This window comes from Ciconia boyciana, chromosome 16 (assembly GCF_034638445.1).
Source record: "Ciconia boyciana chromosome 16, ASM3463844v1, whole genome shotgun sequence".
Classification (NCBI taxonomy): domain Eukaryota; kingdom Metazoa; phylum Chordata; class Aves; order Ciconiiformes; family Ciconiidae; genus Ciconia; species Ciconia boyciana.
Genome location: NC_132949.1, coordinates 14,084,424 through 14,101,188, shown reverse-complemented (window position 1 = coordinate 14,101,188; position 16,765 = coordinate 14,084,424). Strand labels below are relative to the sequence as shown.

General features: G+C 43.3%; 1 protein-coding gene across 3 annotated transcripts; it reads right to left on the bottom strand.

Annotated features, from left to right (window-relative positions):
- Positions 1-895: 895 nt before the first annotated feature.
- Positions 896-16,748, bottom strand: LOC140660594 (myosin heavy chain, skeletal muscle, adult-like). Of its 3 annotated transcripts, none has more exons than XM_072881577.1 (38): positions 16,545-16,748; positions 16,319-16,462; positions 16,069-16,225; positions 15,711-15,738; positions 15,498-15,612; positions 15,312-15,404; positions 14,134-14,197; positions 13,943-14,041; positions 13,737-13,840; positions 13,518-13,656; positions 13,156-13,274; positions 12,913-13,062; positions 11,829-11,999; positions 10,542-10,864; positions 10,370-10,442; positions 9,848-9,935; positions 9,636-9,753; positions 9,339-9,462; positions 9,117-9,253; positions 8,760-9,015; positions 6,665-6,907; positions 6,383-6,559; positions 6,155-6,300; positions 5,977-6,067; positions 5,499-5,888; positions 5,256-5,382; positions 4,902-5,020; positions 4,391-4,587; positions 3,879-4,062; positions 3,627-3,792; positions 3,329-3,453; positions 2,811-3,119; positions 2,457-2,660; positions 2,179-2,304; positions 1,913-2,083; positions 1,722-1,826; positions 1,484-1,579; positions 896-1,051 (listed from the first exon to the last, which is right to left on the bottom strand). In XM_072881577.1, the coding sequence occupies exons 1-38, from the start codon at positions 16,746-16,748 to the stop codon at positions 896-898; spliced, it is 5,838 nt and encodes a 1,945-aa protein (XP_072737678.1). The 3 variants fall into 3 exon arrangements, with proteins under 3 accessions (XP_072737678.1, XP_072737682.1, XP_072737681.1); XM_072881581.1 differs by having other exon boundaries at positions 10,554-10,864; XM_072881580.1 differs by having other exon boundaries at positions 10,370-10,449; positions 10,558-10,864.
- Between the last annotated feature and the right edge of the window lie 17 nt (positions 16,749-16,765).

Genomic DNA, 16,765 nt, shown 5'->3' with positions numbered 1-16,765 from the left:
CCAGTGGGTACAATGCTCTGTGCTTCAGAGTGGAGGCACCAGTGGTATCCAGACTTGCCATCTGCTCAGATGGCACAGCCCCCTTGTAACGCTGACAAGAATGGCTGGGGTTGGGAGCCATCCTTTCTTCCTTGAAGCTCTTCCTGATGGTCAGCTTTTCCTCATTTTTGTCCTGCCCACACATTATACTCTGATTTTAATTGTTTGTATTGTTACCCCATGTGGGATGAAAAAAAAGTCAGTGACTGTTAGCTGCTTCTTTCCAGCATTCAGTTCACTTATACAATGAAACTCATCCATTGCTGCAAAAGGCAGACAGGAAGCACTGGTAGGCAGTGTGGAGCTACCATGTTTAGTGTTTCCCTGTATTCTCAGAGTGTCAGACTCAGAAATTTCTTTCATGCTGTCATGTTCCAAGAGTTGTTCTCATTTCCAGTTGTAGATAATCAAAACCACTTCCTCTTGATGTGTATCCTTGTCAACCTTGTAAAACACTGGTTTACAATTTCTCTTCTTACAGAAAATATTTCTAACTTTAAATTACAATTCCATTGCTGAGAAACACTGTAGCGTAGTGCAGAAAACTTAGTTTGCTCTAGTGGCTATAACTGTTATAGTAGCTGGAGTAGTACAGTTTATGGATCTTACCTCAGAAAATAAATTTAATTCTGAAACTTACTCCTGAAAATTAATTGTTTGAAAACAACCAAAACTTAAGTAACTGCACAATTGAATTTTAACAACCAAAAGCACTGCTTCTGCTGTGTATGCAAAGGAATCTACTGTCTTTATTCTATAGACATTAACATGGTTACAAAGACTAATTACAGAAGAAAGCGACAGAGGGTTCACATTTTGTGTAGCCCTCAGGTCACTTTGCTGGCTCATGACATCCTCACTCTTCCTCTCCTATTTTCTTGGTGTGAAACTCTCGGCTCTTCACTCGGAGCTTGTTGACCTGCGACTCTGCAATGTCAGCCCGCTCCTCAGCTTCCTCCAGCTCGTGCTGGATCTTGCGGAACTTGGAGAGGTTGACATTGGACAGCTCCTCCTGTGCGGGGAGAGGGAGGCGGTGGTGAGGAGCCCAGGGCAGGGGTTCCACGCCTCCTGCGCCTTGGCCTTGCGGGGTTGCAGCTCTTCCCTGGGGGAAGGCACAAACTTCCATCCCTCACCCACCACTGCTTACACATAAGCCTCACACAGATCTCCTCATCCTCCCTTATTCAGGACCCCACTGTGACAAGCTTCACCAGTACTGTGTCACTCTTGAGGAGCTATTTCATCACTTGGTCTTGTCATTTGTGTACTTATTCTCCCACTTGTTTGGTGCTCAGGTATTAGGGGGAGTTATCTGGATGACAAATATCCTAAAACCCTCGATTGTTGATCACCGGCATTTTCCAAATTTCTGATATTCATCTCCTCAGCACCTGTGCAACACCCACAGAAAGCAACGCTTGCCTTTTCTCCAAGCACTACTTACAGCCTCCTCAGCTTGTCTCTTGTAGGATTTCACCTTCATTTGCAGCTTGTCCACCAGATCCTGCAGCCTGAGAATATTCTTCCGGTCTTCTTCAGACTAGAATGGTTGGCAAACAGGAAAGAGAGTGAATTACTGGTTTCTCCACACCACAAAATAACATTTCCCCTTGCAGTTCATGTGAAAAGCTTTGGCTTCCTGGGATGAGGGTGTGTCAGCCCAAGGAGGCCTCCTGCCTTACCTGGTAGGTGAGCTCCTTCACCCTCCTCTCGTACTTGCGCACACCCTTCACGGCTTCAGCGCTGCGCTTCTGCTCAGCATCAACCTCCCCTTCCAGCTCCCGCACCTGCAATGAGAAGCCCATCTTTGGAGCTTCCCTGCTATCTCTCCAAGGGATGTGCTCATTCATGCACAAATACCAGCCCTACGCACTCTGGCCTCCAGCTTCTGGATTTGCTTCTTGCCTCCCTTCAGTGCCAACTGCTCAGCCTCATCTAGACGAAGCTGCAGGTCCTTCACCGTCTGGTCCAGGTTCTTCTTCATCCTCTCCAGGTGGGCGCTGGTGTCCTGCTCCTTCTTCAGCTCTTCTGCCATCATGGCTGCCTGAGGAGAGCAAAGGGTCAAAGCCATTTTGGGGCTGAAGACATTTTGGGGGAGAATACATCCACCCTGAGCAGTGAAAGGAGCCCCCGACTCACATCTGTGATGGCCTTCTTGGCCTTCTCTTCAGCGTTGCGGGCTTCCTGGATTGTATCCTCCATTTCACCCTGAATTTGGGCAATGTCTGTTTCCAGCTTCTTCTTGGTGTTGATCAAGCTGGTGTTCTGTTGAAGAAAAAACACAGTGTTTTCTCCAGTGGCTTTATACCATATTTAGAAAAAACAAATTGCCTATTTTTATTTAGGGTTTTATTAATGTTTTATATGAAGAGTATGCACTGCTGATTACTGGTAATCTATTCAACCACAGAACTTACCTGAGAGTGGAGGAGCTGAACTCGCTCACTTGCATCCAGAAGCTCCTGCTCAGCCACTTTCCTCGACCGCTCTGTCTGCTCCAGGGCTGCCCGTAGCTCCTCAACTTCAGCCTGCAGCAGGTTTGCTCTACGCTCCACCATGGCCACCTGCTCCTTCAGGTCCTCCTGTGTCCTGAGAGCATCATCCAAGTGTATCTGGGTATCCTGGTAAGACAGACAAGACAGACTGGAGGTGTATTTTTCCTGTTTTCCTATTTCTGATTTTCACATCAATATAGAACTGATATAACTGTAGCACAGAAAAATATTTATCTATTTCAGAAACCAGTGAGCACCTGTTTCATCGTGCCATACCTTGAGCACCGCCTGTGTGTTTCTCAGGTTCTTTTGTGCCTCTGCAGCCACACGGTTGGCATGGCTCAGCTGGATCTCCATTTCATTCAGGTCTCCCTCCATCTTCTTCTTCAGCCGCAGGGCTTCATTCCTGCTCCTGATCTCAGCGTCCAGGGTGCTCTGCATGGACTCCACGACTCGGAGGTGGTTTCTTTTCATCTGGTCGATCTCCTCATCTTTCTCTGCTATCTTCCTGTCAATCTCAGACTTCACCTGGTTGAGCTCAAGCTGGAGGCGCAGGATCTTCCCCTCTTCGTGTTCTAGGGAGGCCTGAATAACAGAGAAACACTGTGTCAATAAAAGGATTTTTTCCTACAGCTGTTCTCTTCCAAATGACCTCCTACACAGAAAAAATGGGACTTTTTTGCTCTGGATGATGTGGAAACTGAGGCCTTGACTTTCCTTGGTAGTCCCCAGTTTTACCTCTCACACTGCTCCTCAGTACCCCTCTCTGGAAAACAATGGTTATGGGCATGTACCTCAGCTTCCTCCAAGGCAGCCTGGATTTCAGATTTCTCCTGTTCAATCTGCTTCTTGACTTTCTCCAGATCATGAATCACCTTTCCTCCCTCGGCAATCTGCTCCGTGAGGTCAGAAATCTCCTCTGCAAGGAAGGGTGAAAAGTGGCATGGTCAGGCACAGATCTGAATGGGGAAAGGCCCTGATGCACCAAGGTGACAGGCATCTTCTTATCACTGCAGGCCCAGACCCATTTAGTGTGGCAGATAGACAAGCTTGTGAGAAAGCCCTGCCAGGAGCAGAGGGCCAGGGACTTACGCTGCAAGTTCTTGTTCTCACGCTTCAGCGTTTCCAGGTGGTCCAAGGACTCCTCATAAGCATTCTTCATCTTAAACAGCTCTGTGCTGAGAGAGCGAGACTCCTTCTGGGAGGCTTCCAGCTCAGTCTGTGTTTCCTCATACTTCTGCTTCCACTCTGCCAGGATCTGAAGAGAAACAGGGCGTGAGTATGGACATGGCAATCACGAGGGGATGCTCTGCCCAGGACACCCAAAGCTGGAGCCCAAAAGACCTTGTCAAAGTTCTTCTGCTTCTTATCCAGAGCTGCGCAGGCAGCATTTGATCGCTCCACATCAATCATCAGGTCCTCCACTTCATTCTGCAGCCTCTGCTTTGTCTTTTCCAGGGAGGCACATTTGGCATTGACAGCTTCGACATGTTCCTCTGCATCCTGCAGGCGCTGTGCCAGCTTCTTCCTGGGAAGTGGTAAGTACAGCTCACAGTTAGCAAGCAAGGAGAAATTTGTACCTGCTGCTTTTCTCAACAGCATGCTTAGCCACTTTACGGTCTGTGGTCCACATTCCTCTTCTATTTGTCTACATACTACATGGTTTCTGGCTACCATTCTCTGCCTCCGACATGTTTGCCTGTTGTTTTTTTTTTTAACAACCCACATGCATTACAAGATGTATTTGCTATCCGCCTGCCACCCCACCCCAAAGCAGAACATTGGCTTCTTCCCGACAGTATCACAGTGGTCTCCTCAATTTCCATTCTTAGTCTCTGCCAACCTTCCCCACGTACTTGGCCTCCTCCAGCTCCTCCGTGCGCTGAATAGCATCCGTCTCATATTTGGTTCTCCACTGGGCCACTTCGCTGTTGGCCTTGGACAGGGCACGCTGCAGCTCCCCCTTGGCTTCCTGCTCCTCCTCATATTGTTCCCGGAGCAAGTCACAGTCATGGCGAGCAGACTGCAAAGCATGGGCAAGGGCACTCTTGGCCTGCGGGAACAAGAGTATTGGGACAATGACTGGAAATATCCTGGGAAATCTCCTGACTGAAATGTTATTGGACAAAGGATTATTCTTCTATGCAAAATGACAACAATACTTTGAATGGGGAAAGAAGCTGGGATTGACAAAATAAATAATGGATAAACTCCGGGGAACAGCTAACATGAGAGGATTTGCACTGAGTTACCTAAGTGATTCTTTTCCTGTCTCATCATGATAGTTCTGTAGTTGCAGAAATGTCTCAAGCACCTCTTAGAGAGAGGAATCTAATGGATAACACAGAATATGGAAAGCCTTCTCACCTTTATCTCTTCCTCTAGGTGCCTCTTGAGTTCCTCAATCTGTTGGGTGAATGCCTGCTTGCCTCTTGACAGCTGAGAAATCAGAGCATCTTTCTCCTCCACCTGGCGTGAATATTCACCTGGAAAAGTTTGCATATAGACAAGCATGTTATTGCCATTAATGACAGTATTGTGGACGTTTGGGGCTGTAAAACCAGGTAGTTAGCAGACTTTGCAGAAGTTTATGATCCCGTTTCATGTATTTCTCTTTATAAGGGAGACAAAGCATGTTGGACAGACCGTGTGCTCAGAAGGGTCATTTCTGCATTAACTCTCTGACATTATTCATTTGCACATCAGAGATGTGTGTGTGACCTGATTCTGTCTGCAGACGAGCTCTTTGAGCATTGAGGTCGTTGATCATGCGCTGATGCTCCTCTTCTTTTGTCTTAATCTCACTTAGCTGATCTTCCAGTGTGCGACACATCTTCTCCAGACTTGCCTGTGTGTCAACATACAAAAGGGGAGGGATTAACTATCCACACTCTTAATAAAAGGAAGTGCAAGAAGTTGTATTGTATTCCACTGGGTCAATGAGCCTATAAGGTATTTGCGTACCTTGGCTTTGGAGACTGACTCCATGTTACTGGCCAAGTCGTCAATCTCCATCTTCAGCTCACTCTTCTCCTTCTCCAGCTTCTGCTTCACTCGTTGCAGGTTGTCGATCTGCTCCCCAAGCTCAGCTGTGCTGTCTGCGTGCTTCTTCCGCAGGGTGGCAGCTGTGGCTTCGTGCTGCAGTGTGGCCTCTTCGAGGTCACGACGCATCTTCTGGAATTCTGCCTCACGCTTCTTGTTCATATCGATCTGAGCTGCGGTAGCCCCTCCTGCTTCTTCCAGGCGCTCGCTGATCTCCTCTAGCTCCCTTGACAGGTCAGCCCGATGCTTCTCTGCTTTTGCCCGAGAGGTTCGCTCTGCCTCAATTTCCTCCTCCAGTTCCTCAATACGAGCCTGCAGAACATTAGGGACCCTTCACACCCATGCCCTCCTCCTTCCTGACCTGAGACTGGGTGAAAGAGGAGAAGGAAGAGAGACTTGCCTGCAGCTCCTTGATCTTCTTCTGTAATTGCATGCCCAGGGCTTGCTCATCCTCGATTTTGCTCTGGATCTGGCTGATTTCAAAGTCTTTCCTTTGCACAAAGCAAACCGTGTTAGAGCGCAAAGAAAAAAGACAAGTACACCAGCCCAGCACTCAGGTGCCCCACAGCCACACTTACTTCTTCAGTTTCTCATCCAGCTGCTGCTTATCGTTTTCCAAATCCATTATGCTGTCATGGGCCAGCTTCAGGTCTCCTTCGAGTTTCCGCTTAGCTCTCTCAAGGTCCATGCGCAGTTTCTTCTCTTGCTCCAGGGACCCTTCCAGCTAAAGAGAAGACCATTAGTGCTCTGCTGGTAGTGTCTGACTGTGTAACAGCTTTTATCTTCTCATATGCATCTGTACTTACATCGTCCACTTGCTGCTCCAGCTTGGTTTTAGCTTTGGTCAGAGTATTGACTTTGTCCTCTTCTGCCTGCAGGTCATCCAGTGTCTGCTGATGGGCCTCTTGGAGGGCTTTCTTCTCTTTTGTCAGCTTCACAATGGTCTCATCCAGGGCTGCCATCTCCTCTGTGAGGTTTTTCACCTTTGAGAAGAAGGGAGCAAGTGTAAATAAAGGAAGTAGATACAGAAGTCCTGTAACAGCACAGTGCTCTTTTCTGGAGTGCGAGTGGCAGGTTCTGCCTTATACCTTGTTTTCGGTGGCATGTTTTTCTTTCTCAACCTTGGCCAGTGTTAACTCAAGGTCATCAATATCTTTCTTCAGCTCTGAACATTCATCCTCCAGTTTCCTTTTCTTGGCTGTCAGCTCAGCATTAATTTCCTCCTCATCTTCAGCCCGTTCAGTCAGCTCCTTAATTTTGGCTTCCAGCTGGATTTTGGTTTTGATGAGCTGGTCACATCTTTCCTCAGCATCAGCCAAGCTATCTGCTTCCTGGTGGTGAGATACAGATTTTCTTTGTTTATAATATTTGGAAGTTTCTCTTCTTTATCTTTTTTCTTACTAAATTGACATATGTAACAGACATGTCTGAAATAAGCCTCTCACTCAAACAGCTAAACAATGTTGTCAATTTTTCTGTCTGGGAAATAGTTATGCAAGTCGTCAGTTTGGAATGACTTCAATTTTTTTTGGCTCTTTCAAAAATATCTCTCAGAATTTGTAGTTGTGAGAATACCTCATGCACTTACAGGCATCACAAAAAAGTGACCATCTCTGTTACTAATTTTTCAATGGAATGGACTTGCAGGCTTTTTGGTTCAGACACAGTAATCAATGGCTTCCCTTTTGCAATTGATGCTGTACCCAATGTTATGTGGGGATGTAAAGGATTTATTATTCTCAAGAGAAAAACTGTTAGTTAAAAATAATATAACTCTTCTACATTCATTAAAATTACTGCACATACTGTAGAAGTATTGAGTTTTAAAAAACATGCATACTTATATTTCCAGCCTGTCTGTCTGGAGTTTTCAGTGCTGATTTCAGCTGGCTTTCTAATCCTTTGGTCTTTGGTATTTCATTTGAATAGCTTTGTCCTAAATAAGTTTAACTGACATACCTTTACAAGTAAGAAGATAAAAATCTGTGTCTGTTTTTCTCTTTCTTTTAGACTCTCTTTTTCCTCACTCTTTTAGACTGAGGAAAAAACCCTAGGTTTCCCATTTTCTAACTGAAGACTCAGATCATTATATAACAAGAAGAAACGCTAATAAGGTACTTGATAATTTCAGTGTTTTCAATAATTTAATGAGTAATTTAGAATTGCTTTGTAAAATGGGCTTTGAATATCAAATACTGTTGGAATATATTTTTAAATAATGATTTATTTTTCTAAATTTGATATGCCTACAAGGTTCATGGGATATTGTTAATAACAAATTACGACATGGCATATGGTGAAAATCCAGGCTGCAGCTACAAATCACTACAGTACTCAGAAATGAAAGATTTTGCTCGATTACTCATCTGCTGTGTTATTCTGCGTTGTGCTACATGTGTCTAAATAATACAGAGGTATGAAGTGCTTGCCCAGAGATGGTGGTTTAATATTATTACACATACATATGCTCTCCAAATTTGGTATACACCTTTTCATTTAAGGGTTATGGATTAAAGCAGGATGGGCAGGACTCAGCCATTTCACTAGGGAGGTTCAACATCTGCCTGCATCAGGGTGTATCTAACTGTTCCTTTTCATCTTCCCAGGGAATATTGAGCACTCTTGAGCATAGTAAAACACCATGGAACAACCCTGAGAGATGAGACTTTTGTTCAGAAGCAGGAGTTCTGGATTAATTTCTTTTTAGACTAAGGAGAAATTTCAAGCTATATTTCCCACTTCCTGAATGAACAACTATCCATTAGTTATTAAGTGGCTGAATTTACAAGCATCAATTTGAATTCTAGGTTGCATTTAATGTCCAAAATGAATTAATCCCAGTGAAATAGAGCTACTGCTTGCAGGACTCGCCTGCTCAAAGGGAGTTGGGGCTTCAGGTACAACCCTGTCCTGAGTATTTCATCTTGGCTAGGTATAGACGGCTTCTTCCTCAGGAAGCAAGAGCACTGACTCCCACTTGGAGCTCCCTGCCTCTTTGTAGTGGCTGTCAGAGGGCTCACCATGCTACTGTGAGACACCACTTTCTTCAGATTCACACTCAATACAATGCATAATTTAACAAGTATCTGACATCTGGTCATCTATAGTCTGACCTTCTCCTTGTGAAAGAGCAGTCTGAATGTAGACTCCTATTCTGAGTGGGAAATAAATGGCAATACTCACAGCCTGCACTTGGAGCTGCAGATCATTTTTCTCCTGCAGCAAAGAAACCATTTTCTCCTCCAGCTCCTTCCTCTTTGCCTCAGACTTTGCAAGCTCTTCCTTGGTTTTCTCAAACTCTTCCTTCATGTTGGCCATCTCCTTCTCAGATTCTGCACTCTTCAGCAAGGGCTTGATCTTGAAGAACAGCTTCATCCAGGGCCAGTGCTTGACGTTCATGAATGCACGAATGTTGTACTGGATGCAGAAGATGGACTCCCTGAAGCATAATTAAAATGTACATTGAATATTTTCAGTATGATGAGTGCCAACACTTTCCCCCAAGTACAGTGACTTTAAGTGAAGATGAAGAATGTCTACCTCCTCTCCACCATTCTCTGGTACTCCACTCTCATCAGGAAGCCCCTGCACCTGGCCTGTGTGCGAGTGATGAGCTGTGCCAGCTTCTCATCCCTCATCTCCTCCAGGAGTCCCAGCAGCCCAGCTTTGAAGAACACCTGGAGAAAGGGAACGTTGCCACGCATCACTGTCAGGTAGAGCAAAGCACAGGCACACAGTGAGTGAGTCAAGGAGGGTTTGTACCTTGGTGTGGCCAAATTTGTACTGCGTGTGGTCCACATCGATTGACCCAAGCAGCTTCTCAGAAGCCTTCTTGCTATCAATGAACTGTCCTTCTGGGATGGCACTGGCATTAAGCACCTTGTATCTGTGAAAAGAGAAGAGGAAGATAAGGCTGTTTTTTCCCAACCAACACACTCTAGCTACTGAACCCCACCAGCTCATATATAGCTATTTTTGACAACAGAGTCCAGCCTGAATGAACCTATATGAATGAACCAACATTGCTTTTAATGATGTTGAGAAGTGCAGTGCTCTTACCTCTGTTTGAAGTCAGCATAGAGAACTCTGCTGGGGAAACCTTTCCTGCAAATTCTGATGCCTTCCAGCACACCGTTACACCGCAGCTGGTGAAGCACCAGTTCATGCTCCATGGCACCTGCAAATTTAGAGGTTAAATGAATACCACAGTTTGCAGTGCAGAGGGGAATAGATTTATCAGAGGAAGCTCTCTTTCTGCTTGAGCGTCTTACCAGGTGTTTTTGTTTCATTTGGGATGATGCAGCGGACAAAATGGGGGTGAGTGCTCCGTAGATTGGTCATCAGCTTGTTTAGGTTCTCCTATGGGATCATGATTTAGTGTATGTTTATATGAAATATAGTAAAACTAACTCTTAGGTTCTTTGAACTTAGCATAAAAGGCCTATCAATGGAGATGCACTGAGCTGAAAATTATCAACTGGTAATACCTCAATCAATAGCTCAATCCCCTCTGATTCTGAACATTGAACATCACCTTTTAGGATAAGAAAAAAGGTTCCCATCAACCCAATGAGAGATAGAGGGTGGGTACTTCATAGTTTTATGAGAAAATTCATCTTTATTTTAAGTGTAAGTTTAGGACTTTACAGTGCCATTTTTCATTCCATAAGATTTTTTTTTTAATGAGGGTCTGAAAATAAGTTAGTTGTTTGGTTTTTTTACTGTGGCTGAGCCAGTTGAAAGTGCAGTTTAATTCCAATTTGAACAGATGAAAAGATAAAGTGTTTACTTACCCTGAAAAGAGCTGAGACAGTCTGGAAAGAAGAACCCTTCTTCTTGCCACCTTTCTTGCCGCCACCACCACCACTAGCCTCTGATAAAGTGAAGACAATGAAACTTGTGTGGCTTTGGGGCCCATTCATGATTCCACAATTTTGCAGAACCAGTATGCACTAAAGAGATGACATTTCAGAGAACTGACCTGCTTCTCCACCAGCAGAGGCAAAAAGTAAAGCCAGTGTCTTCACAGATGACTTCTGATACAGCCCAATGACAGTTTCGTTTAAGGGGTCCTTGTTCTTCTCAAGCCAGCCAGAGATGTTGTAGTCCACTGTGCCAGCATAGTGCACCAGGGAGAAGTGGGCCTCAGCCTTGCCTTTGCCAGGCTTGGGCTTCTGGAAGTTGTTGGACTTGCCCAGATGTTGGTCGTAGAGCTTGTTCTTGAAAGAGGTGTCAGTTGCCTTGGGGAACATGCACTCCTCTTCCAGGATGGAGAAGATGCCCATGGGCTGGGAGAAGCAGCAAAAAGTAACAGCAGTAAGATAGAGATCTGCCTTCAGAAGGAGACTGCAGTAAGGCACAGGAAACTGAGAAATGGATTAAATTTTTGGATCAAAAATGGATCAAATCTTTGTTAAGTTTTGCACATGCAGTTCTAGACAAAATATGAATTTGTGTCTGAAACTAATGTATTTCAGAACGGATAGTGTCACAATAATCATACAAAGTTTCCTAAATAATTTGGAAACTCTGATTAATCAAAAGGAGTTTTTTATTTTTTACATTAATGCTTTCCCAAAGTAAAATTGTGTAGATTAAGATGTCTTACTAAAATTGGCCTTTGTTCAACAGATCTTTCAGCTACTTCCTGAAATCTTATTTTTGATGAGATATCTCTGTCTTTTCATTCCTATACAAGAGGATGTTATGCAAAACAGTGTCAGCTCATAGTGATGGTTTTATTCATGCCTGTTCATCCAGTACCTCTTTTCTCTATAGGCCTATGATTTTACTTAGAAATTGTGTTTCAGAAATCATAGTTTTAATATTGAAATCATAATCATAATTCTGAAAATTGTGTCTGGGTTTCTGAAAAGAGATCTTTCATCTTTGTAGACTACAAAACACACATAGAGAGAATCCTTGCCATCAAATTATGTGTGATCACGTTAATTTTTATATTGCCAAACAAGCAAGATTACAGTTAATTTTTTTAAATGCATAATAATGTTGTTAATGGATAACCTAAGTTACTTCATTTGTAGCCTAATCACAAAGGTCCTCATTTCTTTCTGAATACATACAGTATTTGAAATGAAAAGGTATTTTTTGAATACAAATAGCCAGGAACATAAATTGATATTAGTAAGTAGGTTTGTGAAGCTTTAGGGCAAGAAAAAATAATGCTGAAGAAAAATCCTAAAACTCTGTCACAAAGAAGAAATAACAAAATCTTAAATGTAATCAACATACTTTTTCAATGAGCTCAATGCAGGCAGCCAGGTCCATCCCAAAGTCAATGAATGTCCATTCAATTCCTTCTTTCTTGTACTCTTCCTGCTCCAGCACAAACATGTGGTGGTTGAAGAACTGTTGCAGTTTCTCATTGGTGAAGTTGATGCACAGCTGCTCCAGGCTGTTGAACTGCTCGGTGCAAAGACAAGATTTACTCATTCTCAGGATGAAGAACTGCCTGTATAGCTTTCTCCTGTGCTCTCAGAATCCCATGCAGGGATGCCCAGTTAAAACAAAGATTTTTTTTCATGTTAAAACATCCCATTAACTATTTTTAAAGAGGTTGGGGTTTTTTTGCTCTTCGCTACCTGAATGATGTTTACATATATAATTTATTTTTAAATCAAATTCCAAAATGATTTGGTAGTCTTATCCCTATCAAGGTGCAATTTATATCACACTTTTCTCTCTTGTATTATGTAAATTTTCCTATTGCCCTTACAAAAAAATTAGACATTGGCAGTGTTTACCAGTCCTGGTTTGGACTCAGGTACCTTCCCCAAATGTCTATAGAACTTCTCAGTCTGCACTAAAGGCAGCCAATGCATTCATCCTCTTGGAATCACCCTTTGGCTCTTCAGAAGCAAAGGATATATATTGCTCTCTTTTTCCAAAGTCTTGACAAAATTTTGTGTGGGACTTAAGTCTACCTTTCTCTTCCTACACTCTGTGATATTGCATCTTTGGTATTTGTGTGCTATTTGTAAATGGATTTTTTTAATACTAAGCTAAAATTAGTGAAAAGCTACATTTGTGCTAATTATGTAAAAGGCAGCTGCTTCTTCCTTGTGTATCACATAAAGCTATTACATGCAGATCCATTGAAGCTCATGGATTGTGCTGGAGAAAAAGCAGTGACATATACAAGGAAGGGAAGTATTTCCAGAAAAATAAAAAAATAAAGTTTTTCAAAAAACCACAAAACTTGATTTGAAATTACAAGTGAATTGAATGTTTTCAAAAAAACCCACCATAATTCTCCAGTTTCTCTTGAGCCCTAATTGCCTTTTCAAGATTTTACTATGATTTCTGTGGTACTTGCATCAAAGATCTCGAAGCCAGCAATGTCCAGGACACCAATGAAGTACTGTCTGGGCTGCTTCGTATCCAGCTGTTGATTGATACGAACAACCATCCACAAGAACATCTTCTCATAGACAGCCTTTGCCAGAGCACCCACTGCATTGTTCACCTAAAACAAAGAAGAATGGAGCAGAAGGAAAATAGTACCCAGAGGAAGAGAGTAAATCAAGCCAGAGGTTCCCAGTCACCAGCTGGTTGTTACCTGCTGCACAGTTTGACCCTTGGTCACATATTCATTCCCAACCTTGACTCGGGGGTAGCAGAGGGCCTTGAGCAGATCTGCTGAGTTCAGACCCATCAAATAGGCAGCTTTGTCAGCAACTATACACAGAGAGGGAGACAGTGACAAAGGAGAAGTGATCATTGAAAGTGGAAGTCCTCTAAGATGTAGCTGTAGGTTTCAGCACTGCAATCTTGTGATAGCTTGAAGGGAAGTTTAGAAGCATGAATGTTATGGAAGCTGAGATTTATGTCTTTATGAAAGTAAATTGGAGCAAGATACCTGAATGCCAACTGCCAGCTACGTAACTGTTTCTGTTATTGGGAGTTAGATTTTGTTAATACCTTCTGTGCCGTCCGGCTCTGCCTGCTCCTCACGCTGCTTCTGCTTGAACTTCAGGTTCCCATAGTGCATGACAGCCCCTGTCAGCTTGTAAATGGCTGTCTTCTCATCAGGAGTGAAGCCCAGGATGTCAATGGCACTCTGGCAACAGAATCGGTCAAATAAACTTCTGGGCCATTAAATGGAACTTTCACCATACCAATAGGCTCTGTGTCACTTACATCTGTAGCCATCAGCTCCTCCTGGTCATTAATGCTGGCAACAGTAATCTCACCTTGACTCACAAATTGGTAGTCATATGGGTTGGTGGTGATGAGGAGCATATCTGAAAGTAAGAAGAGGAGACATGCAGCCTTAGTTTAGTCAAGCAACTAATCGTGTGAGCTGATGTTCAGCAATCTTCCTCCAAGTTAGTCATTCTTCCTACCTATTAGCTCCGGCTTCTTGTTGGACATGATCTGATAAAATATGTGGTAGCTTCTTTCTGCTTTGAGCTGGAAAGTAACTCTGGACTTCTCCAGCAGATCTGGCAAGGACGGTAGGACAGAGTTAGGCCTCAGAAAGTACACTGAGGTGGAAAGGGAGGAAGGAATGTGATCAGGTCAGGAGGTCTCTTACATGTTTCAATGTCAGCAGAAGCCAGTTTGCCTGTGGCTCCGAAGTGGATTCGAATGAATTTGCCCTTTAGAAGGGAAAGAAAAAAGGCATTTTGAAATTTCACTAAGACTGTAAGTATGTAACCTTATATTCTCCATAGAGGTCAGGATTTAAACTGAGAAGTTGTTTTGAATTTTTTTTCTTATTTGTCTTAAAAAACCAAAAACACAACAAAAAAAATTTCAGGAAACTCTCTATACTGGCAATACTAAGGTAAAGATCTGAGCTCAGATGTTATTATTTAGTGGATAACCCTGAATGCACAGGAACAAGAAAACGACTAAGTAATCCTTTTATTAGGTCATGTATGCCTCAATTCAAACAGATGGATATAGAGAAAGCCAAGATGGAGTCGCTTCATTTTTGAATCAGATAGGATGCTGTGAAGGTGGATTTTGGTGGTGTAAATGTTAAATGAGTTTTTTGCATATTGTGGAAAAACAGAAGGCAGTTGTTATTTTCTGAGTTGTGGGGATAGGGACAACACACCGAGAACATAGAACTTTAGGCTGAGACTGTGGATTGGTATTGTGATTTCTCAAGGACGTTCACAGCTTATCTAATAAAACTTACAAATGGCTTTTTGCATTAAAATGATCAAAAGGACATGTCATAGAGTAGTTTGGTTTCCTATAGGAAGTCTTGAAGATGTCTTTGTCCCTAATCCCTTCCCAGACAACTTGTATCAAGGTCTGAACAGTCAGATTAATAGACCTGCCCAGTTCTGTGTCTAAAAACCCAGAGATTAATATTTTTGCTGATCTGATGCAGGCAATTTCCATCCTGTTTGTCTGTCTTTTCCTCCCTCCCTCCCTTTCTTCTGCATCATATCAATTTACATAAGTTTCTATCTACAGTCTGTATGACAGATACCAGGAATATGTGTGTGTTTATATATATTTATAAATATGAAATAATGTACATATTTATACATATTTAAATGATCCCACTTTGTAAATATTTGTTTGCTGTACTACACTTTTAAAATTATATTGTTAATCAGATAGTCTAGTAAGATAGTTTTTAGTTGACAAAACTATGATGAAAATATTATTTCAATGAATACAATCAACTGACCATGACACTTCAGAAGTGACATGTTCACGTGTAAATGTCAACTTCTCTGATCAAAAACTTACAAAGCGTGAGGAGTTGTCATTCCTCACAGTCTTGGCATTTCCAAAGGCCTCCAGCAGTGGGTTGGCGCTGATGATTTGATCCTCAAGCGTTCCCTGCAGGACGATAATTATTGCTGGTTATCCTTTCCAAAAATCATGTCAGGAACAGAGGAAAGCATTGATTCAAGCCAGTGTCTATTAATTTGCCTGCATTTTGCCTGACTGCTGCTCCTCTTTCTTCTTATCCCCACTTGCTGCAATTGTTGCAAAGTACTGGATGACACGCTTTGTGTTCACAGTCTTCCCGGCACCGGATTCTCCGCTGTCAAACCAAAGTGAGAAGCAGAGAACATGCGGTCAGGCAGGAGGTCCCCTGGCACCAGGCAGCCCCTCAGGGACCCAAGCAGGGAGTGTACATACGTGATTAGGATTGACTGGTTCTCACGATCTGTGAAAGAGGCAGAAATAAGGTACTTAAAACTCAATGAACAACACAGAAAAAACAAAACATAGTCAGGTAAGTTTAATGTTTTCAACTCCATGCCATCAGCTTGACTTAAAAAACAAACAAACAAACCTCCACAACACCTCACTGAGTGCAGGGGTGTCTTTTATTTAAAACAGTTGGAACAATGGTGTGAAGGTAGTAAAATGTACAATAGTATGTCTGCATCAGAACCATGAAAGCTTTGAAAAAGTCTCTTCATATTACTGAGATAGAGTATCCCTTCAGCGAATTTCATGGTACAATCCCTCTGAGACAGATAGAGCCACTCACCAGTCAGCATGAACTGATAGGCATTGTCAGAGATGGAGAAGATGTGTGGAGGGGCCTCCTGGCGCTTCTTGCCTCGGTAGGCCAACACCACCTCCGGGTTGTACACCGGCAGCCACTTGTAGGGGTTGACAGTGACGCAGAAGAGACCCGAGTAGGTCTGCAAGGAAGGGGGACAGCACGTTGGCTTCCACTTAGCCTGGCAGAGCAGTTCCTCCTAGCTGCCCAAAGGAAGACTGCTGCTGGTACTTACGTAGATCATCCAGGCTGCATAACGCTCTTTGAGGTTGTACAGCACAGCGGGTTCGTGGAGGTGGGTCATCATGGCCATGTCCTCAATTTTATCATACTTGGGAGGGTTCATGGAGAAGATTTGATCGTCCTTCACGGTCAGTGTCTGTCAGAGGAAGAAGGAGATGCATGTATGTCAGCTAAGAGCTGAGAGTGGGAATCAAATAGTGACCTTGTTTTTCTCTCACCTCTCCTGCTTCAGTCTTGACAGTGACCTTCCCTGATTCTTTGCTCTGGATTGTCCCTTTCACAAAGGATTCCTTAGGATGCACCACAAAGACGGATGTCTTGGCATCAAAAGGCTTGTTCTGGGCCTCGATTCTCTCCTTTTCTGACTTTCGGAGGTAAGGAGCTGCCGCCCCAAAGATGGCCATCTCAGAGTCTGATGACATGGCTGCACTTTATGGAG